The sequence below is a fragment of the Onthophagus taurus genome, chromosome 3 (assembly GCF_036711975.1).
Source record: "Onthophagus taurus isolate NC chromosome 3, IU_Otau_3.0, whole genome shotgun sequence".
Taxonomy (NCBI): Eukaryota; Metazoa; Arthropoda; class Insecta; order Coleoptera; family Scarabaeidae; genus Onthophagus; species Onthophagus taurus.
Window position 1 is genome coordinate 2,595,095 of NC_091968.1, and position 17,130 is coordinate 2,612,224.

The 17,130-nt window shown below is 33.8% G+C and overlaps 1 protein-coding gene across 1 annotated transcript; it reads left to right on the plus strand.

The window, feature by feature from the left end:
• The first annotated feature begins 542 nt into the window (after positions 1–542).
• LOC111423992 (uncharacterized) lies at positions 543–16,314 on the plus strand. The gene is made up of 6 exons (XM_023057379.2): positions 543–875; positions 925–1,346; positions 1,399–3,149; positions 7,859–9,412; positions 9,463–9,977; positions 14,661–16,314. Exons 1-6 carry the CDS (start codon positions 568–570, stop codon positions 16,234–16,236), a joined length of 6,126 nt encoding a protein of 2,041 aa, XP_022913147.2. The 5' UTR covers positions 543–567; the 3' UTR covers positions 16,237–16,314.
• The last annotated feature ends 816 nt before the right edge of the window (positions 16,315–17,130 follow it).

Here is a 17,130-nt window from a genome sequence, read left to right on the forward strand (position 1 = left end):
ACACATTGACTTCATCCTCGTGCTGGTCATTTTGGTATGTTTTTGCATGTGGTTTGGGAAAGGACCAAAAAGCCATTAAATTTTCTGCTAACCGGCTGAAGGTTCTTGCGTGCGGTTGTCTTCTTTCCGGATACAGCAGACTGGACTACCGGGAAAAGCTGCAAAACATTATCTACTTTAATTTGGTGTTAAAAATAAGTAACTAATTAGTATGAATTTACTAGGTGTTATACATACAATTGTGCTATCAGCGTTGGATTGTGGTATATTTTTATTAAACGAAAAGTAGAACTAACACTACACCTACAACCAGAAACATTCGGGTTTAGCCGTGCGTCTCTTAAGACGGAAACTCAGAGTTATCACAAGGACGTCACCTTTTCCAAGCAAAACCTTTCCTTTTCAAAACTACCCAATACTATTAAGGTATGTTGCATTTATGTTGGACAGTGCAAGTGCATAATAGTTTCGTAACTATGGTTACTACATTCCAAACTTATTATTACTTTTTGCACAATTGTCAAATATTAATGACACAAAAAGTTCGCAAACACAAAGTTATAAAAAATGATTCGTAAACAAGGTTATCATGATAGTTCCAGCCAAAAACCATATCACATTTCCATTAAAGATTATTCCGACGTTGTATCGGAGAGAATCGAATATTTCGAAGAAACCGGAAACTGGAGAAGCATTATTTTCCTTCCTTTCAACATGGTGTGGAAAATTTTAGTTATGTTAAGCACCGTAATTAATTGCAACTTTGTGGCTTATATTTTATTGTACGAAACCGATCCCGGTACTTTAACCTTTACAATTTATTACATTTTTGAAGGAATTTATTTTATTAATACTTTGTTGTCTATATTACACAGGTAAAAAAATAATATGAAAAGAAGTTAAATCTTTAAAAAAAATTTGTAGAGCTATGAAGTTCAGAAAAACAAAGTCGTTTACCCCAAAAAATGCTTATTTACTAACTTTGGACGTGATCAGTTTACTTCCTTATTACGAACTTTACTATTTATTAATGAAAATATCTTATGGTGAGAATTACGAATTCGCAAGTGATACTACAAGAGTAAAAGTCTTTTTAAGATTAGTTGCTGTGTTGGCGTTTTTTATTAACTCAAACAACGAACCCGGTTTAAATCATTTATTATTGATGACAGTTTTGCATTTTGTTATTTACTCTTTATATTGCATTGTATTTAGCGGGATTTGGTACGATTTTGAAGAATGGAAAACTTCATTAACACATCATTACATCAATAGGGAATCAACCGTTAATATGTGGCTGGTTTGTTATGCTTTTGTGAGCAGTATTTTTTATCATGCGTGGTCTGGTAAGTGTTGGTGTTAAAAAAAATATGTTTATTTTTTTAATTCATGTTTTAGGAATAATAACATGCGTAACATACCAAGAATTTGTTTTAGTAACTGTAGCAATGTTAACTGCGTGCGTTCTACAAATAATTTTTTATTCAAACTTAACCGCCCTTTTTATAAAACAAATATCGGACCAATATTATTTTTCGTATCGATTATACGTGATTAAGAATCTTTTGGATAAATGGAAGATGCCTTTATCTGTTAAAAAATTGGTTGTAAATTTTTACAACACGTTTTGGGAGAAAAGACTCGGAAGATCAACTATGCCGAAATCATTTTACGATCGCCTTCCAGCTTCTTTACAAAAAGAAGTTAGTTTGGATACTTTTTGGGACTTTTTTCGGCACTCCCATTTCTTTAACGACACCGATTCGATTTTTAATCGAAATTTATGCCTCTCAATGAAATGCCAATATTACACCGCTGGGGAATTTTTGTACACAAAAGGCGAGTTAAAAAACAGAATCGTATACATTGTCAGCGGGGTGATTCAATTATTATCAATGGACGATCAAAATTCGCCGGTTATTTCATTTTCGAGTGGAACCGTTCTCGGCGAAATTTGTTGTTTGATGTGTGTTGAAAGTAGCAGTTATCTGAGATGCGCCACTTACTGCGAAATCCAAGTTTTAGAATTAAAAAGTTTAGCTTACAGCATGGTAAAGTATCCTTACATATCAAAGCTTTTATGGCAAAAGTTAAATGCTAGATTGGAAATCGCTCGAAGTTTACAACACGAGGAATTAATCAAATTAAAATCAAAAGAAGAAAAGAAAACTTCAATAAGATGGTTTAAATCGGAATGGAGATTAATCGCGGATTTAGCAAAACAAGGAAAACGAACTTACGATGGAACTGAAATCCCGATAGTGCCTTTTCACTTCTCCAAGTTTCTTAATCTTTACGTTCTTAGCGATGAAGTTGAATTAAAAGTGAAAGCAATTTGTTTAAAATCGGAATTTCCTTGCGTTTTGGATCCGAGGAATAATTTCAAAACGTTTTGCGATAATCTCATTTTAATCGTCGTCTTCATTCAAAGCGTTTACCTTCCTTATTTCATCATTTTTAAAAGACAATTGACCATGCATCAAATCGGATTATTTTACACTTTGGATATGTTTTATTTTTTTGCTTTATATCTCGACGCATCGACTGCCGTAAGAACTAAAGATAGAGTCATTTCAAATATACGCGATATCATAATTTACAAAGGCAAACAAATTACGATTATGATCGATATTTTTGCAACAATCCCCCTGGAACTATTTGCAGGGATGATCACTGATTCATCAAGAGCTACTGATCTTCTTCATTTAAACCGTGTCTTAAAAGTGTATAGATTAGTCAAGTTGGTTCATAACGCCCAATTAAACGTTTGGTTAGATTACACTAACTTAAGAATCATCAAATATTTACTTTTATACACTTTAACTATTTATTATCTCGCTGGATTCGTTTATAGCATTGTTTGTTTTTGGGAGTGTTCGCACATTGGTTGGTACCTATATAATAAAATTTTAAAGGCGTTTTTAAACGAATCTTCAAATAGCAAACATTCTTCGCCGTTTATTAGCTCGTTGCATTACGTTATTTCTAGTTTACTCGCTACCGCATGGAAAGAATTTTATGCTTATAATATTCTCGATATGATACTAGAACAAATTGTATGTGCGATTGGATATTATTTAATAAGTTTTTGTTTTGCTGAAATGTCAGCATGTGCTGTTATGAGATTAAAACATCAATATGATTTTAGGGTAAGTATTGATATCTAGATATCAGTCAAAAACATTATACTATACAGGGTGATTCGCAACCTATACGCATAAACTTGGGGATTTATTCTTCATGGCAAATAATGGGTAATACATAGGTGAAAATTGTAGTAAGATATCTAGATAAGGTGCTTCTCGGAAGATGGACAGGTCGAGGTAGTCCATTGGCCTGATCATCTCGATCGCTCGACCTCAATCCTCTTCATTTTTATTTTTGGGGTTACTTAAAAAGCGTAGTGTACGTCACCGAAGTTAATACTAAGCAAGAATTGCAAAATCAGATACAACCTACTGGTTTAGGCTATCATATCATCTCACCAAAGCATACAGTATTTGCTTCCAGAAATCATCTTACACAGCAACACCAAACTATCTCATCGGTTTAGAACTGATACCACCATACTTATTTCATCTTCTGCAAAAAAATGTTTACATACATTTCAGTGTATCGTTTGCTCACGTCCTCCTGATTGCAAAAGTTGCCTACACAAATGAATACCTACACGAGATGAAGAATGATATGCCGAGACAATCCGCCAACACCCTGGTTTAGGCCTCGCTAGTGAGACGTCATGGATTCATCGAGCCCAATTGTGTATAGAAAATATTGGAAACCACTTGGAATACTTACTTTGATATCATTTTAAAATCTTATATGTATTCTTGATTTGAAAGTAAATTTCATGGATATATAGGAAACGAAAAAACGTTTGCTACCATTTTCTTCACCTATTCCTCATTATTTGTTATGATGAATAGATCCCCAAGTTTATGCGTACAGGTTGAAAATCACCCTGTGTTATAAGGGAACACTATCAACTAGATAACTTAATTGATCGACTTTGATGATATATTTATAGGCATTTAGATTATTCATATCAAGGTTGTTTTGATTCGTTTTGGCTTCAATTCTTGGACTTTAATGAGTTTGTTAAAAGAACAAAGAGGGTTGTCACACACATTGTGCAAAAAACGAATATATTAGAATACTCAAGAGATGATTTTTTTTTGCAAAGCTTTTATCTGCGTTTCGATTTTTACACCATATCATGTGGAATTCATAATGGATTCTTCTAATTCTTGGGTCTTTCTTGGATTGTCGTCAACCTTCGCCGAATGATCCGTAGCTTCGTCCTGCTACAGCTTTTACAGTCTCTATCTAGTCTCCCATGTCGTGGCTTAGTGTCTCTCTATCCTTGCGGTATCTCTTCAACCTTTTTCATTCATAGACAATCTCATTCCAGACACTATCTCCTCAATATAGACCTATTTTAGCTTTTATAGTATCTTTTCAGTCTCTCTTCTCATCGCATAATATTTTTCATACCTGCTTGGTGTTTCTTTTGCTTTTACAGTCTCTTGTCAGCCTCCCACTTCGCTGCTCAGTGCCTTTTGAAGTTATTTCATGCATTACCAACCTTTTTGAAGATTTGCTCTCCTCTACCTGAGCCTATTTTTGCTTTAATAGTCCCTTTTCAGTCTCCTGTTTCGCTGCTCGATGTCTTTCATTCATTATTTGCTTTGACAGCCTGTTTTCAGTCTCCCTGCTCAGTGTCTATTTTGTTCTTTCAGTATTTCTCGAAGATTTTTCATCTATTACCAGCATCTTTCCAGGCTTCTTCTCCTCTACCTGGACCTACTTTTGCTTCTACAGTCTCCTTTCAGGTTCCCAATTCGCTGCTCAGTATCTTTTGAAGTTATTTCATGCATTGCCAACTCTTTGCAAGATTTCTTCTCCTCTACCTGGGCCTATTTTTGCTTTAATAATCTTTTTCAGTCCCCTTCTTCGCTCTTCAATGTTTTTCATTCATTATTTGCTTTAACAGTCTGTTTTCAGGCTCCCAACTCGCTGCTTAGTATTTTTTGAAGCTTTTTTATACATTACCAAGTCTTTGCAAGATTTGCTCTTTTCTACCTGAGTCTATTCTTACTTTAATAGCCTTTTTCAGTCAACTTCTTCGCTGCTCAATGTCTTTCATTCATTATTTGCTTTAACAGTTTGTTTTCAGTCTCCCTGCTCGCTGCTCAGTGTCTGTCTTGTTCTTTCAGTATTTCTTGAAGCTTTTTCATCTATGACTAGCCTGTCTCCAGGCTTCTTCTCCTCTACCTGGACCTACGTTTGCTTTTACAGTCTCTTTTCAGGCTCCCAATTCGCTACTCAGTATTTTTTTAAGTTATTTTATGCATTACCAACTCTTTGCAAGATTTGTTGTCCTCCACCTGGGCCTATTTTTGCTTTAATTGTCTTTTTCAGTCTCCTTCTTCGCTCCTCAATGTCTCACATTCATTATTTGCTTTGACAATATGTTTTCAGTTTCCCTGCTCGCTGCTCAGTATCTGTCTTGTTCTCTCAGTATTTCTTGAAGCTTTTTATCTATTACCAGCATCTCCACAGGCTTCTTCTCCTCTACTTGGACTTACTTATGTTTTTACAGTCTCTTTTCAGGCTCCCAACTCGCTGCTGAGTATCTTTTGAAGCTTTTTCATGCATTGCCAACTCTTTGCAAGATTTGCTCTCCTCTACCTGAGCGTATTTTTGCTTCAATAGTCTTTTTCAGTCCCCTTCTTCGCTCTTCAATGTCTTTCATTCATTATTTGCTTTAACAGTCTGTTTTCAGTCTCCCTACTCGCTGCTGCGTGTCTGTCTTGTTCTTTCAGTATTTCTTGAAGCTTTTTCCTCTATTACCAACATCTCTCCAGGCTTCTTCTCCTCTACCTGGACCTACTTTTACTTTGACTGTCTCTTTTTAGGCTCCCAACTCGCTGCTCAGTATATTTTGAAGCTTTTTCATACATTATCAACACTTTGCAAGATTTGCTCTCCTATACCTGAGCCCATTTTTGCTTTAATAGTCTTTTTCAGTCTTTTTCTTCGCTGCTCGGTATCTGTTCTAATTCTTTACGTATTTCTTGAAGCTTTTTCATCTATTACCAGCATCTCTCCAGGCTTCTTCTTCTCTACCTGGACCTGCTTTTGCTTTTACAATTTCTTTTCAGGGTCCCAATTCGTTGCTCAATGCCTTTTGAAGTTATTTCATGCATTATCAACTCTTTGCAAGATTTGTTCTCCTCTACCTGGGCTTATTTTTGCTTTAATAGTCTTTTTCAGTCCCCTTCTTCGCTCCTCAATGTCTTTCATTCATTATTTGCTTTGACAGTCTGTTTTCAGTCTCCCTGGTCGCTGCTCAGTGTCTGTCTTGTTCTTTCAGTATTTCTTGAAGCTTTATCATCTATTAGCAGCATCTCTCTAGGCTTCTTCTCCTCTATCTGGATCTACTTTTGCTTTTACAGTCTCTTTTCAGGCTCTCAATTCGCTGCTCAGTGTCTTTTGAAGTTATTTCATGCATTACCAACTCCTTGCAAGATTTGTTCTCCTCTACCTGGGCCTATTTTTGCTTTAATAGTCTTTTTCAGTCTCCTTCTCCGCTCCTCAATGTCTTACATTCATTATTTGCATTGACAGTATGTTTTCAGTCTCCCTGCTCGCTGCTCAGTATCTGTCTTGTTCTCTCAGTATTTATTGAAGCTTTTTATCTATTACCAGCATCTCCACAGGCTTCTTCTCCTCTACCTGGACTTACTTTTGTTTTTACAGTCTCTTTTCAGGCTCCCAATTCGCTGCTCAGAATCGTTTGAAATTATTTCATGCATTACCAACTCTTTGCAAGATTTATTCTCCTCTACCTGGGCCTATTCTTACTTTAATAGTCTTTTTCAGTCAACTTCTTCGCTGCTCAATGTCTTTCATTCATTATTTGCTTTAACAGTCTGTTTTCAGTCTCCCTGCTCGCTGCTCAGTGCCTGTCTTGTTCTTTCAGTATTTCTTGAAGCTTTTTCATCTATTAGCAGCATCTCTCCAGGCTTCTTCTCCTGTATCTGGACCTACTTTAGCTTTTACAGGCTCTTTTCAGGCTCTCAATTCGCTACTCAATGCCTTTTGAAGTTATTTCATGCATTACCAACTCCTTGCAAGATTTGTTCTCCTCTACCTGGGCCTATTTTTTGCTTTAATAGTCTTTTTCAGTCTCCTTCTTCGTTCCTCAATGTCTTTCATTCATCATTTGCTTTGACAGTCTGTTTTCAGTTTCAAGCTTTTTCATCTATTACCAACATCTCTCTAGGCTTTTTCTTCTCTACCTGGACCTACTTTTGCTTTTACAGTCTTTTTTCAGTCTTCCTTCTCGCTACTCATTGTCTCTCTTCTCTTTCCACTCCTTTCCTCTTCTTCAAATCTTTCCCTTCTTTTTCCAGTCTTTATTCGGTCTCGTACGAGTATTAATAGTATTTCTTCAGCCTCTATTTAGGTCCTTTCTTGCTTTTCCAGTTCCTATGTCTCTATTTATCCATTTTCTGTCTTTATCTTCTATTATCAATCCCCTGGTCTTTATTTTCTGCAACTACCAATTTCTTTTTAATCTGCCTCTTCTGCCTTAATCATCAAAATTTTTATTACAACTCGGCCGATTTGGTTTCATAACACTGAAGGAGAACTTCTCTTTTTTTTTAGCAACAGCTTCTTTAGTTTACATTTCTAGGTTTTCCCAGAATTTCGTCTTAACTGTCTAAATTTTTTAATGCGTTGTTATGAAAGCTATCTACTAAAATATAACCACCAACATTTCATTGCTTATTATGTTTAGTTGTAAATGATTTATGATTAATAATTAAATGAAACTATATTTATTTTTTAGGATCGAATAAATTCATTAAAATTTTTCGCCCAACGTAACAATCTTCCTGAAGAATTAGCGAGAACAATGTTCAGAGCAACACATTGTCATTGGATGTATAGTAACGGTTACGAAGTAACCGGGCAACAAAGCGTGATAAAACACCTCCCACCAAGCTTGAAAGCAACAATAGTAACTAATAGAATCGTAAACTGTTTGAAATTAGTACCATTATTTCGTCGTTGCAACGATAGAACTTTACTAGAACTTGCTGGAATATCAAGTATTGAAATTTGCCCTCCAAATATGATCGTGTGTCGCGTAAATTCTAAACCGACGTTTTTACACGTCATTTTAAACGGTTACTGTAAAATAGAATCGTCGATTCCAACTGATAAATACCACGAAATAAGCACCACTGTAACTAGAGGTGCTTGTTTTCCGATTTTAGAGGTTTTAATGGGTATTGATACGTTTCTTCATGTTGCGTCGGTTACGTATTTGGAAGTGATTAAAATAAAGCGTAAACCTTTGTTGCGAATTTTAGAGCATTATTGTGATAATTACCATCAACTTACGAACATTCTAACCAAACATTTTGAAGATAACGAAACCGTTCTTTCCCGACGAAAAGGACGTTTACCCGATATGGTTCCCACTTTGCGATCGCAAGGAAGAGGAGAGTTTTTCGAGTACAAATGTGTCGATGATGTAGATGTGACCGAAAAAGATATTAATGAATTTAATAACACTTTTAATGTGATTGGAAGGTGGAAATTTATTCGGCACGTTTTTTTACGGAAAACATTCGAACCCACGTCTACATTTTATTTGCGATGGGAAATTTTTCGATGTGTTGTTGCTGTTATTCAAGTCGCTTATGCGCTAACTTTATTAAAACTAAGTTTTATTCATCACATTTATGGTTATATCGAGTTAGTTTTTGTCGTTTATATTTTGGTGGATACTTACATAAGAATGCATGTTCGTTATTACAATGATATCGGAATTTTGGTGACCCACCCGCTATACACAGCTCTACATTATTTTACCTCATCGTTTTCTGTGGATATGTTTGGGTTATTTCCGATTTATACGCTACAGGTTAATACAATCTTTGGAAAATCGAGGAGTATGAATACATTGTTGATTATGACGTTGATCACGAGACCATTTCTTTTATACAAAGTGATGAGAGGATTTTCTTATTTACAAGCGCAAGCTAAACAGGGGAAAATCCTTTTTTACGAAAATTGCAAATATTTGTTGATTGTTTTGTTGGTGATTGGAATGGCTGCTTTAGCTTTGGAAGGATTTACTTGTTCGGATTCGGATCTGAACGACCAATTTACTTGTCCTAATAATTCTTGGATTGTTAACCCTTATTACAACGAAGCATACAACGCAAAAACTCCAACTTTGGTATCATTTTTCGTCGCTTTCGCTTTATTTAGTTCTACATCAACAGCGACATATCGCTTTTTAAGTGATAGATACATGTGGATGGTGTGCGGGTTTAGTTTGATTTTATTCGCAGTGAAATGGTTTGTTTTGGCTCGAATAACAAGTATTTGGGTAAGTAAACTTATTGAATTCAAGCATTTGTATATGATATATTATTTTAGATTGGGGGGAATAAAAATCTAGTTCAATATCAACACAACATGAACATTTTTTTGAGTTTCTGTAAATACCATCGAATTAGCAATAAATTAATTCAAGAAGCTATTGGTCATTATGAATACCAATGGGAAATGAAGAAAGGTTTCGATATTTCAGTGATCATCTTGAAAAAACATCCCGTTTTAAGAAGCGATTTTTATCAATTTATGTACGAAAAGTACTTGAGGATGACTGATATTTTCCACGATGCTTCGCAAGGTTTGCTTAGAATGACAGCGCGTCATTGCCAGGAATTTCATTACAAAAAAGATTCTGTCATTATTTGTAACAATGATATCAACGATATTCTTTATATTGTTTGTAAAGGACAGGTTAATGTGGAAATTGCTGATTACACGATGACAATTTTAAGTCCAGGTGGTGTTTTTGGATGTTTGTTACCACATGGATCAACTAGACAGACTATCACTGTTACTACAGATGTTCATACTACCCTGTTAGGTATACAATCAGATAGGTAAGTAATTTTCATTTACTATGATACGTAGGATCTATATTTTGGAATATATTAGTGGTGGAACGGATATCCGGCAATTATCCCGTATCCAGATATTAAAAACCTATTACTTAGTTTTCCACCATTCGCAGGAATTCACACTTTTAGGTGTTGGACGCTGCAGATAATAATCAAGTTCAACCCCAATAAGACTTTTTTCATTTAATACAATTTTATTGATATCAGGTTTATCATTACCAACCTCATTGTAACAATCCCAATACGATATATAAAATCTCTTGTTGCAGTTTCGTCTAGTTTTCTTCTCTTCGCTTGTAATTCATCATCACCTTCATTACTAACAGAACTGCCGCTGTTATCACTTTCGATTATTAATTAAAGTATCCTCTTTTTAATGCAAAAAGCTGTTTTGAAAAATCGCTTCTAGTTTTATAGGAATAAATTTTTGAAATGAACGACAAGAAGAAGAAGAAAACAATATTTATTTGGACTTATATAAAAATAATAACAAATACCAAAAGAAATACATATATAAAAACAAATATAAAAAAAGAGTCCAAAAGGGCTATAGACCTTAGTCTTCCTGCCCGTGACTTTGAATTCAGTTTGGTTGTACTTAGGTCTTCTCAGTTAGGCCTTATTTTTTTAAGCAGTGTGAGCCGTGTTATGGGACAGGGGGTAAGGGAGAGGGGAGTGATGATGAAATTTTTTAGGGCGTTTTTGGAGAAGTTCATACTTGCTTTAAGGGATAAGGATTGTAGACGGAAGTTTATAGGAGGAATCTTTGTAAGGTCGTAAAGAAGTTCGTTGGAAGGGTTGAAAAGTGGGTTGTGAGGGTGTCTAATGCGAGTGATAATTCTCAGGGCTGCACTCTCTGCTACTTCCAGATGGTACTGTGATCCTCTCGGCGCTTCAGTCATTATTAATGAGGCATATTCGATAATAGGTCGGCATATTGAAGTGTATATGTGAGTAGCGCATTTGGTGGATATTCCTCGACCTCTATATATGAGAGTGAGTAGAAGTGTTTGGCGCGGTTTTTGACTTTCATTTTTACTTTGATGGCGTGGGCAGAGAATTTAAGGGTTCTATCCAAGGTAATGCCGAGGTAGTTGCAAGTTGGTGATGCTGTGATAGGAGAAGATTGAATTATTATTGTGGGAGGAGCAACGCGAATAGGGAGGAAGGGGATGAAGAAATGGGTTTTGGAAGGATTTATCAGGATACGCCATTTTCGGTGCCATTCCTCTATGTTTTGGATGAGCGTCTGCAGCCTTAGTATTGATTGCAATTTATTGAGTATCATCGGCATAAAGTAGGGCGTAAGACATCGGATCGAAGACGTCTGGGTTGTCGTTGTAGATGTCATGGCAGTAGACGTTGTAAAGTGCTGGCGAGATGGGAGAGCCTTGAGGGAGACCTTGTTGAGCGGTGAAACTGTGAGAGTAGTAGTTTTTCACTTTAACCAATGAGGAGCGGTCTGAAAGAAATTTTTTTAGCAGGTTAAGGAGATAAGATGGGATTTTCAACATAGCTAGCTTGTACAGTAGACCTCTGTGCCATACGGAGTCGAATGCCTTCCGAACATCCAGGAAGACTGCGGCAGATTGTTGTTTTTGGTAACGTGCGACTTGGAAGTTTGAAACAAGCACTGCCAAGGGATGAGATGTAGATCTACCTTGTTGGAATCCAAATTGGTATGACGGAATCCTCCTTGCAACAACATCGAGCAGCTTGTTCTTCAAGTGTACTTCGAAAAGCTTCCCCATTACGAGTAGCAATGAGATAGGACGGTAGTTCGCAGGGTCGGATAGAGAAGAATCTTTCTTGGGGATGCATATGATAATAGAGGTCTTCCAATCTTGTGGGAAATGCTGGGTGGTAAGTTGTAAATTTTTCTTATGTAGGCGTGGATATCAAGATCCAGCTTCCTTAAGATTTCCCTTGAGATGTTGTCGTATCCAGGGGCTGTGTTGGTTCCTCTGTTAAGAAGTGCGAAGTATTCTTCTTCCTGCATGAGAGCATCTTGAGGTGTTTCGGACGAATTGAGAAAGGCGTGTTGGTACCAATTGTCTATTGTGTTTTTGTTGAGAGGGCAGAACAGGGCCTCATTGCTGAAGGAAAACACCCTCTCAAGGTATTCAGCGTGGATATTTACGATTTTTTCCGGACTAGAGTGTGAGCAGCCATCCGTAGGGTCAATAAGCTCTGAATTGTTGCACTAGCTTTTGAACGACAATTTTTACGAATTTTGCAATTTTTGCCGGTTAAGTTTTAAAAATTCGTATAATATCTATTTCTTCTAATAACAGTATGAAAATTTCCCAAAGTGTTGATAAAAGTGTCCTCTTTCCAATGAACCAACCCGTTTTGAAAAATAACTTTTAGTTTTTGAGAAAACAATATTTGAAGTTTTGATAAAATTTTCGATGTTGATAACATTCAAAATTCGCTATAAAATTTATTTCTTGAAGAATCCTTGTGGAAATATCACCAATTATTAATTAAAGTATCCTCTTTTTAATGCAATAAACCGTTTTGAAAAATCATTTTTAGTTCTGGGGAAATAATTTTTTGAAATAATCGTATTTTTTCGAATTTTACAATTTTCACCGATTAAGTTTTAAAAATTAGTATAAAATCAATTTTTTGGAATATGAGTATGAAAATTTCCCAAAATGTTAATAAAAGTGTCCTCTTTCCAATGAACCAACCCGTTTTGAAAGATAATTTTTAGTTTTTGAGAAAGCAATATTTGAAGTTTTCATAAAATTTTCGATGTTGCAATTTCGATTGATAACATTCAAAATTCGCTATAAAATTTATTTTTTTGAAGGATCCTTGTGAAAATATCACCAATTATTAATTAAAGTGTCCTCTTTTTAATGCAATAAACCGTTTTGAAAAATCACCTTTAGTTCTGGAGAAATAATTTTTTGAAATAATCGTATTTTTTCGAATTTTACAATTTTCACCGATTAAGTTTTAAAAATTAGTATAAAATAAATTTTTTGGAATATGAGTATGAAAATTTCCCAAAATGTCAATAAAAGTGTGCTCTTTCCAATGAACCAACCCGTTTTGAAAAATAATTTTTAGTTTTTGAGAAAACAATGTTTGAAGTTTTGATAACATTTTCGATGTTGCAATTTCGATTGATAACATTCAAAATTCGCTATAAAATTTATTTTTTGAAGGATCCTTGTGAAAATATCACCAATTATTAATTAAAGTATCCTCTTTTTAATGCAACAAGCCGTTTTGAAAAATCGCTTTTTGTTTTTGAGAAATAAATTTTTGAAATGATCGACAATTTTTTCGAATTTTGCAATTTTCGCTGATTAAGTTTTATAAATTCGTATAAAATCCATTCCTTGGAATATGAGTATGAAAATTTCCCAAAGTGTTAAAAAAAGTGTCCTCTTTCCAATGAACCAACCTGTTTTGAAAAATAACTTTTAGTTTTTGAGAAAACAATATTTGAAGTTTTGATAAAATTTTCGATGTTGCAATTTTCATCGATAACTTTCAAAACTCGCTATAAAATTCATTTCTTGAAGAATCCTTGTGGAAATATCACCAATTATTAATTAAAGTATGCTCTTTTTAATGCAATAAACCGTTTTGAAAAATCACTTTTAGTTCTTAAGAGAAAAATTTTTGAAATAATCGTATTTTTTCGAATTTTGCAATTTTTACCGATTAAGTTTTAAAAATTAGTATAAAATCAATTTTTTGGAATATGAGTATGAAAATTTCCCAAAATGTTAATAAAAGTGTCCTCTTTCCAATGAACCAACCCATTTTGAAAGATAATTTTTAGTTTTTGAGAAAACAATATTTGAAGTTTTGATAAAATTTTCGATGTTGCAATTTCGATTGATAACATTCCAAATTCGCTATAAAATTTATTTTTTTGAAGGATCCTTGTGAAAATATCACCAATTATTAATTAAAGTATCCTCTTTTTAATGCAACAAACCGTTTTGAAAAATCACTTTTAGTTCTGGAGAAATAATTTTTTGAAATAATCGAACTTTTTCGAATTTTGCAATTTTTACCGATTAAGTTTTAAAAATTAGTATAAAATCAATTTTTTGGAATATGAGTATGAAAATTTGCCAAAATGTTAATAAAAGTGTTCTCTTTCCAACGAACTAACCCGTTTTGAAAAATAATATTTAGTTTTTCAGAAAACAATATTTGAAATTTTGATATCATTTTCGATGTTGCAACTTTCATCGATAACTTTCAAAATTCGCTATAAAATTAATTTCTTGAATTATCCTTGTGGAGATATCACCAATTATTAATTAAAGTACCCTCTTTTTAATGCAAAAAACCGTTTTGAAAAATCACTTAACCAAACGGTTTTTGAAAAAAAATTTTAGTTTTTGACAAAACAACATTTGAAGTTTTAATAAATCTAATATCGCCAATTAATTATTAATTAAAGTATCCTCTTTTTACTTATCTTGTGGCAATATAGGGTATCATTTCAGAAATACACCAGAAATTGTAACCATAATGGCCGGATAGATATGATATCCGTTCCATCACTAGAATATATCATTACTGCGCATCGTCTTTGTTGTGTGAACTCAACTCAACTTATATAACAGTTCCTAACATAGACCAACATTTCGACAGATTCTTTCTTCTCTTCTTCTTCTTTTTTTACAGATTCACTAGTTTATTAGATTTGGATCCAAAATATTCAGCAAGAATGAAAAAATTTGAAATTCTCCGTTACGAATTTTTACCCGCAAAGTCATCACTTGGATATCGGTCGACAGTGCAGCGATATAAACATAGGGAAAGTGTTCTAAAAGAATCAATTTATTTAGCGAAGAAAGGAAAATCAAGACTAATAATTCAAATGAATGCTACTTGGTACCACATTTTTAATCATATTGTTGACGTTCACCTATCCGTTTGGTCATCAATATTAATATCTTTGGTCATCATTCGAGTGACGCTGTTTGATTCGAAACGTATTTTCTACGAAATCCTTTATTTCGTTGATATTATATACTGGATTAAAATATTTATTAATTTTCATTTATCATATTACGAAAAAGAAACTGGTATTTTAATAACAAACCATACTTATATTGCGAAAAGGTACTTAAAGTCCGTAACTGGTTTTTGGTTGGATGTTTTTACGTCTTTTCCGTTTGAACTAATTTTCATTTATTTTCAAAACCGGGATTGGTTCCGGGTTTTTTTTATCAACAGAAGTTTTAGATGCGTTTTTATGTTTTTATATTACAATACAGGGAGGAAACGGCTTACGATTACCAGAGTACAACGTTGTTTTAACTTAATGTACATCTTACTTATAATAATACACTTCAGCACTTGTTTTTGGTGGTTAGTTGCATGCTCCAATGATGGGTGCGTTTTAAATTATGGTAATAATCAAGAAGGGTTTCAGCAGCTTTATGTGACCCAACCGGAATTTGGATATCTTTTATCTTTCCAACACGTTGTAAACATGTTCACATCAACCGGATTTAATGATATGTCACCTAATACTGCAAAGGAATTATACGCTATGATTGTTATTATCATCGTCGGACAATTTATCACCCTCTTTTTAACGATTGCTTTTGCAAACATGATAGTTTTGCATAAATTTATGATGAGCGAGTATGAAAGGATGGCAAAACATATTTTACAATACATGAGAATGACGAATGTTTCTCGTTCATTAACTACCAAAGTATGGGGCTACTTCACCGAATTATGGGTAAGATCTTATGGTTCTTGGTTACCACAATTAATTAACGATTGCCCAAATCATTTAAAACAAAAAATCATGGCCGAATTATACGGGAGAGTTATATCGGATCATTGTTTGTTTAAAAAGACACATAAAGACTTTCAAAGACAATTAGTGACTTGTGTGGAACCATATGAGTTCTTACCCGGGATGTATATTGTAGAAAAAGATGACATAGACGCTTGCATGTATTTCCTAAGAGCGGGGGAAATCTTCGTTTATGATAAACATGGAAATAATGAGATCGAACAAACCATATTAGGACCTAATGCATCTTTTGGTGAATTACAAGGGATTTATGGCATTCCTCATGTACGATCGTACAAAGCACGATTTCATTGCCAAATATTAAGGCTGAAAAAAGAAAAATGGATTCATCTATTGAAATGGTTTCCCGCATCGAAAGAAAGAATTGAAGAGGCTATTAATAATACTTATCATCGCAATGCCAACGAAGCGTTTGGAGCATTTTAATTTATTATTAACAAATTAATTTTATTTTAATTAATGTAATAAAATTTATTCTCAATAGATGGCACCACGTCCAACGAATTTAATTTTAGATATTAAATATTTTATAACTACATTTTAATTTATATAATAATTCAAAATACATAATAAATATAATTATTATGACATAATAAGATTAAAAAGATTGATATTATTAAAATAATATTTATTTTAATATAATTTTTTGACATTTGAGGTTGTCATTGAGGTTATGTTTGTGTATTTGGTATAACCTCCCTGTCACATAATGATGGATATTGAAATGGTTTCCCGCATCGAAAGAAAGAATCGAAGAGGCTATTAATAATACTTATCATCGCAATGCCAACGAAGCGTTTGGAGCATTTTAATTTATTATTAACAAATTTATTTTATTTTAAATAATGTAATAAAATTTATTCTCAATAGATGGCGCCACGTTCAACGAACTTAATTTTATAGTCGTTTTTTTTCTATAATTGTCAATGTAAATTATTTAGGGTTTCTGTTGGTATTATCTAGGACCCTTATAAAATTTATGTTGTTTTCATGATTTTTAGTAACATTGTCAGTAACTAATTAGTTGAGGTTAAAATACTAATAAATTTTTAGATAAATACGATTTTGACGAAGTACATATCTGTTATAAAAACGTGCTACAAAGTAACTAAATAGAATAAAATACCTTTTTTAGGTAAGTAAATGGCAAATAAACACCCCACAACACTTTTTATGCACCTTTTCTTTTTGAATAACGAAAGCTCAAACGTCAATGTGACATATTTACTTCAAAACATGATAAAACAAAACTCCCTGTTAATTTTGCCAACTTTACAACAATTTGACAGGTATTATAGAAAAAAAATGAACAGGTATTAA

What these genes read in the sequence shown, in the direction of transcription:
- LOC111423992 (XM_023057379.2), top strand. Translation starts at nt 568, where the DNA reads ATGATTCGTAAACAAGGTTATCATGATAGTTCCAGCCAAAAACCATAT. An exon ending in TTGTTGTCTATATTACACAG is followed by an intron (nt 876 to 924) that starts GTAAAAAAATAA and finishes AAAAATTTGTAG; the next exon opens with AGCTATGAAGTTCAGAAAAA. An exon ending in CTCGAATAACAAGTATTTGG is followed by an intron (nt 9,413 to 9,462) that starts GTAAGTAAACTT and finishes ATATTATTTTAG; the next exon opens with ATTGGGGGGAATAAAAATCT.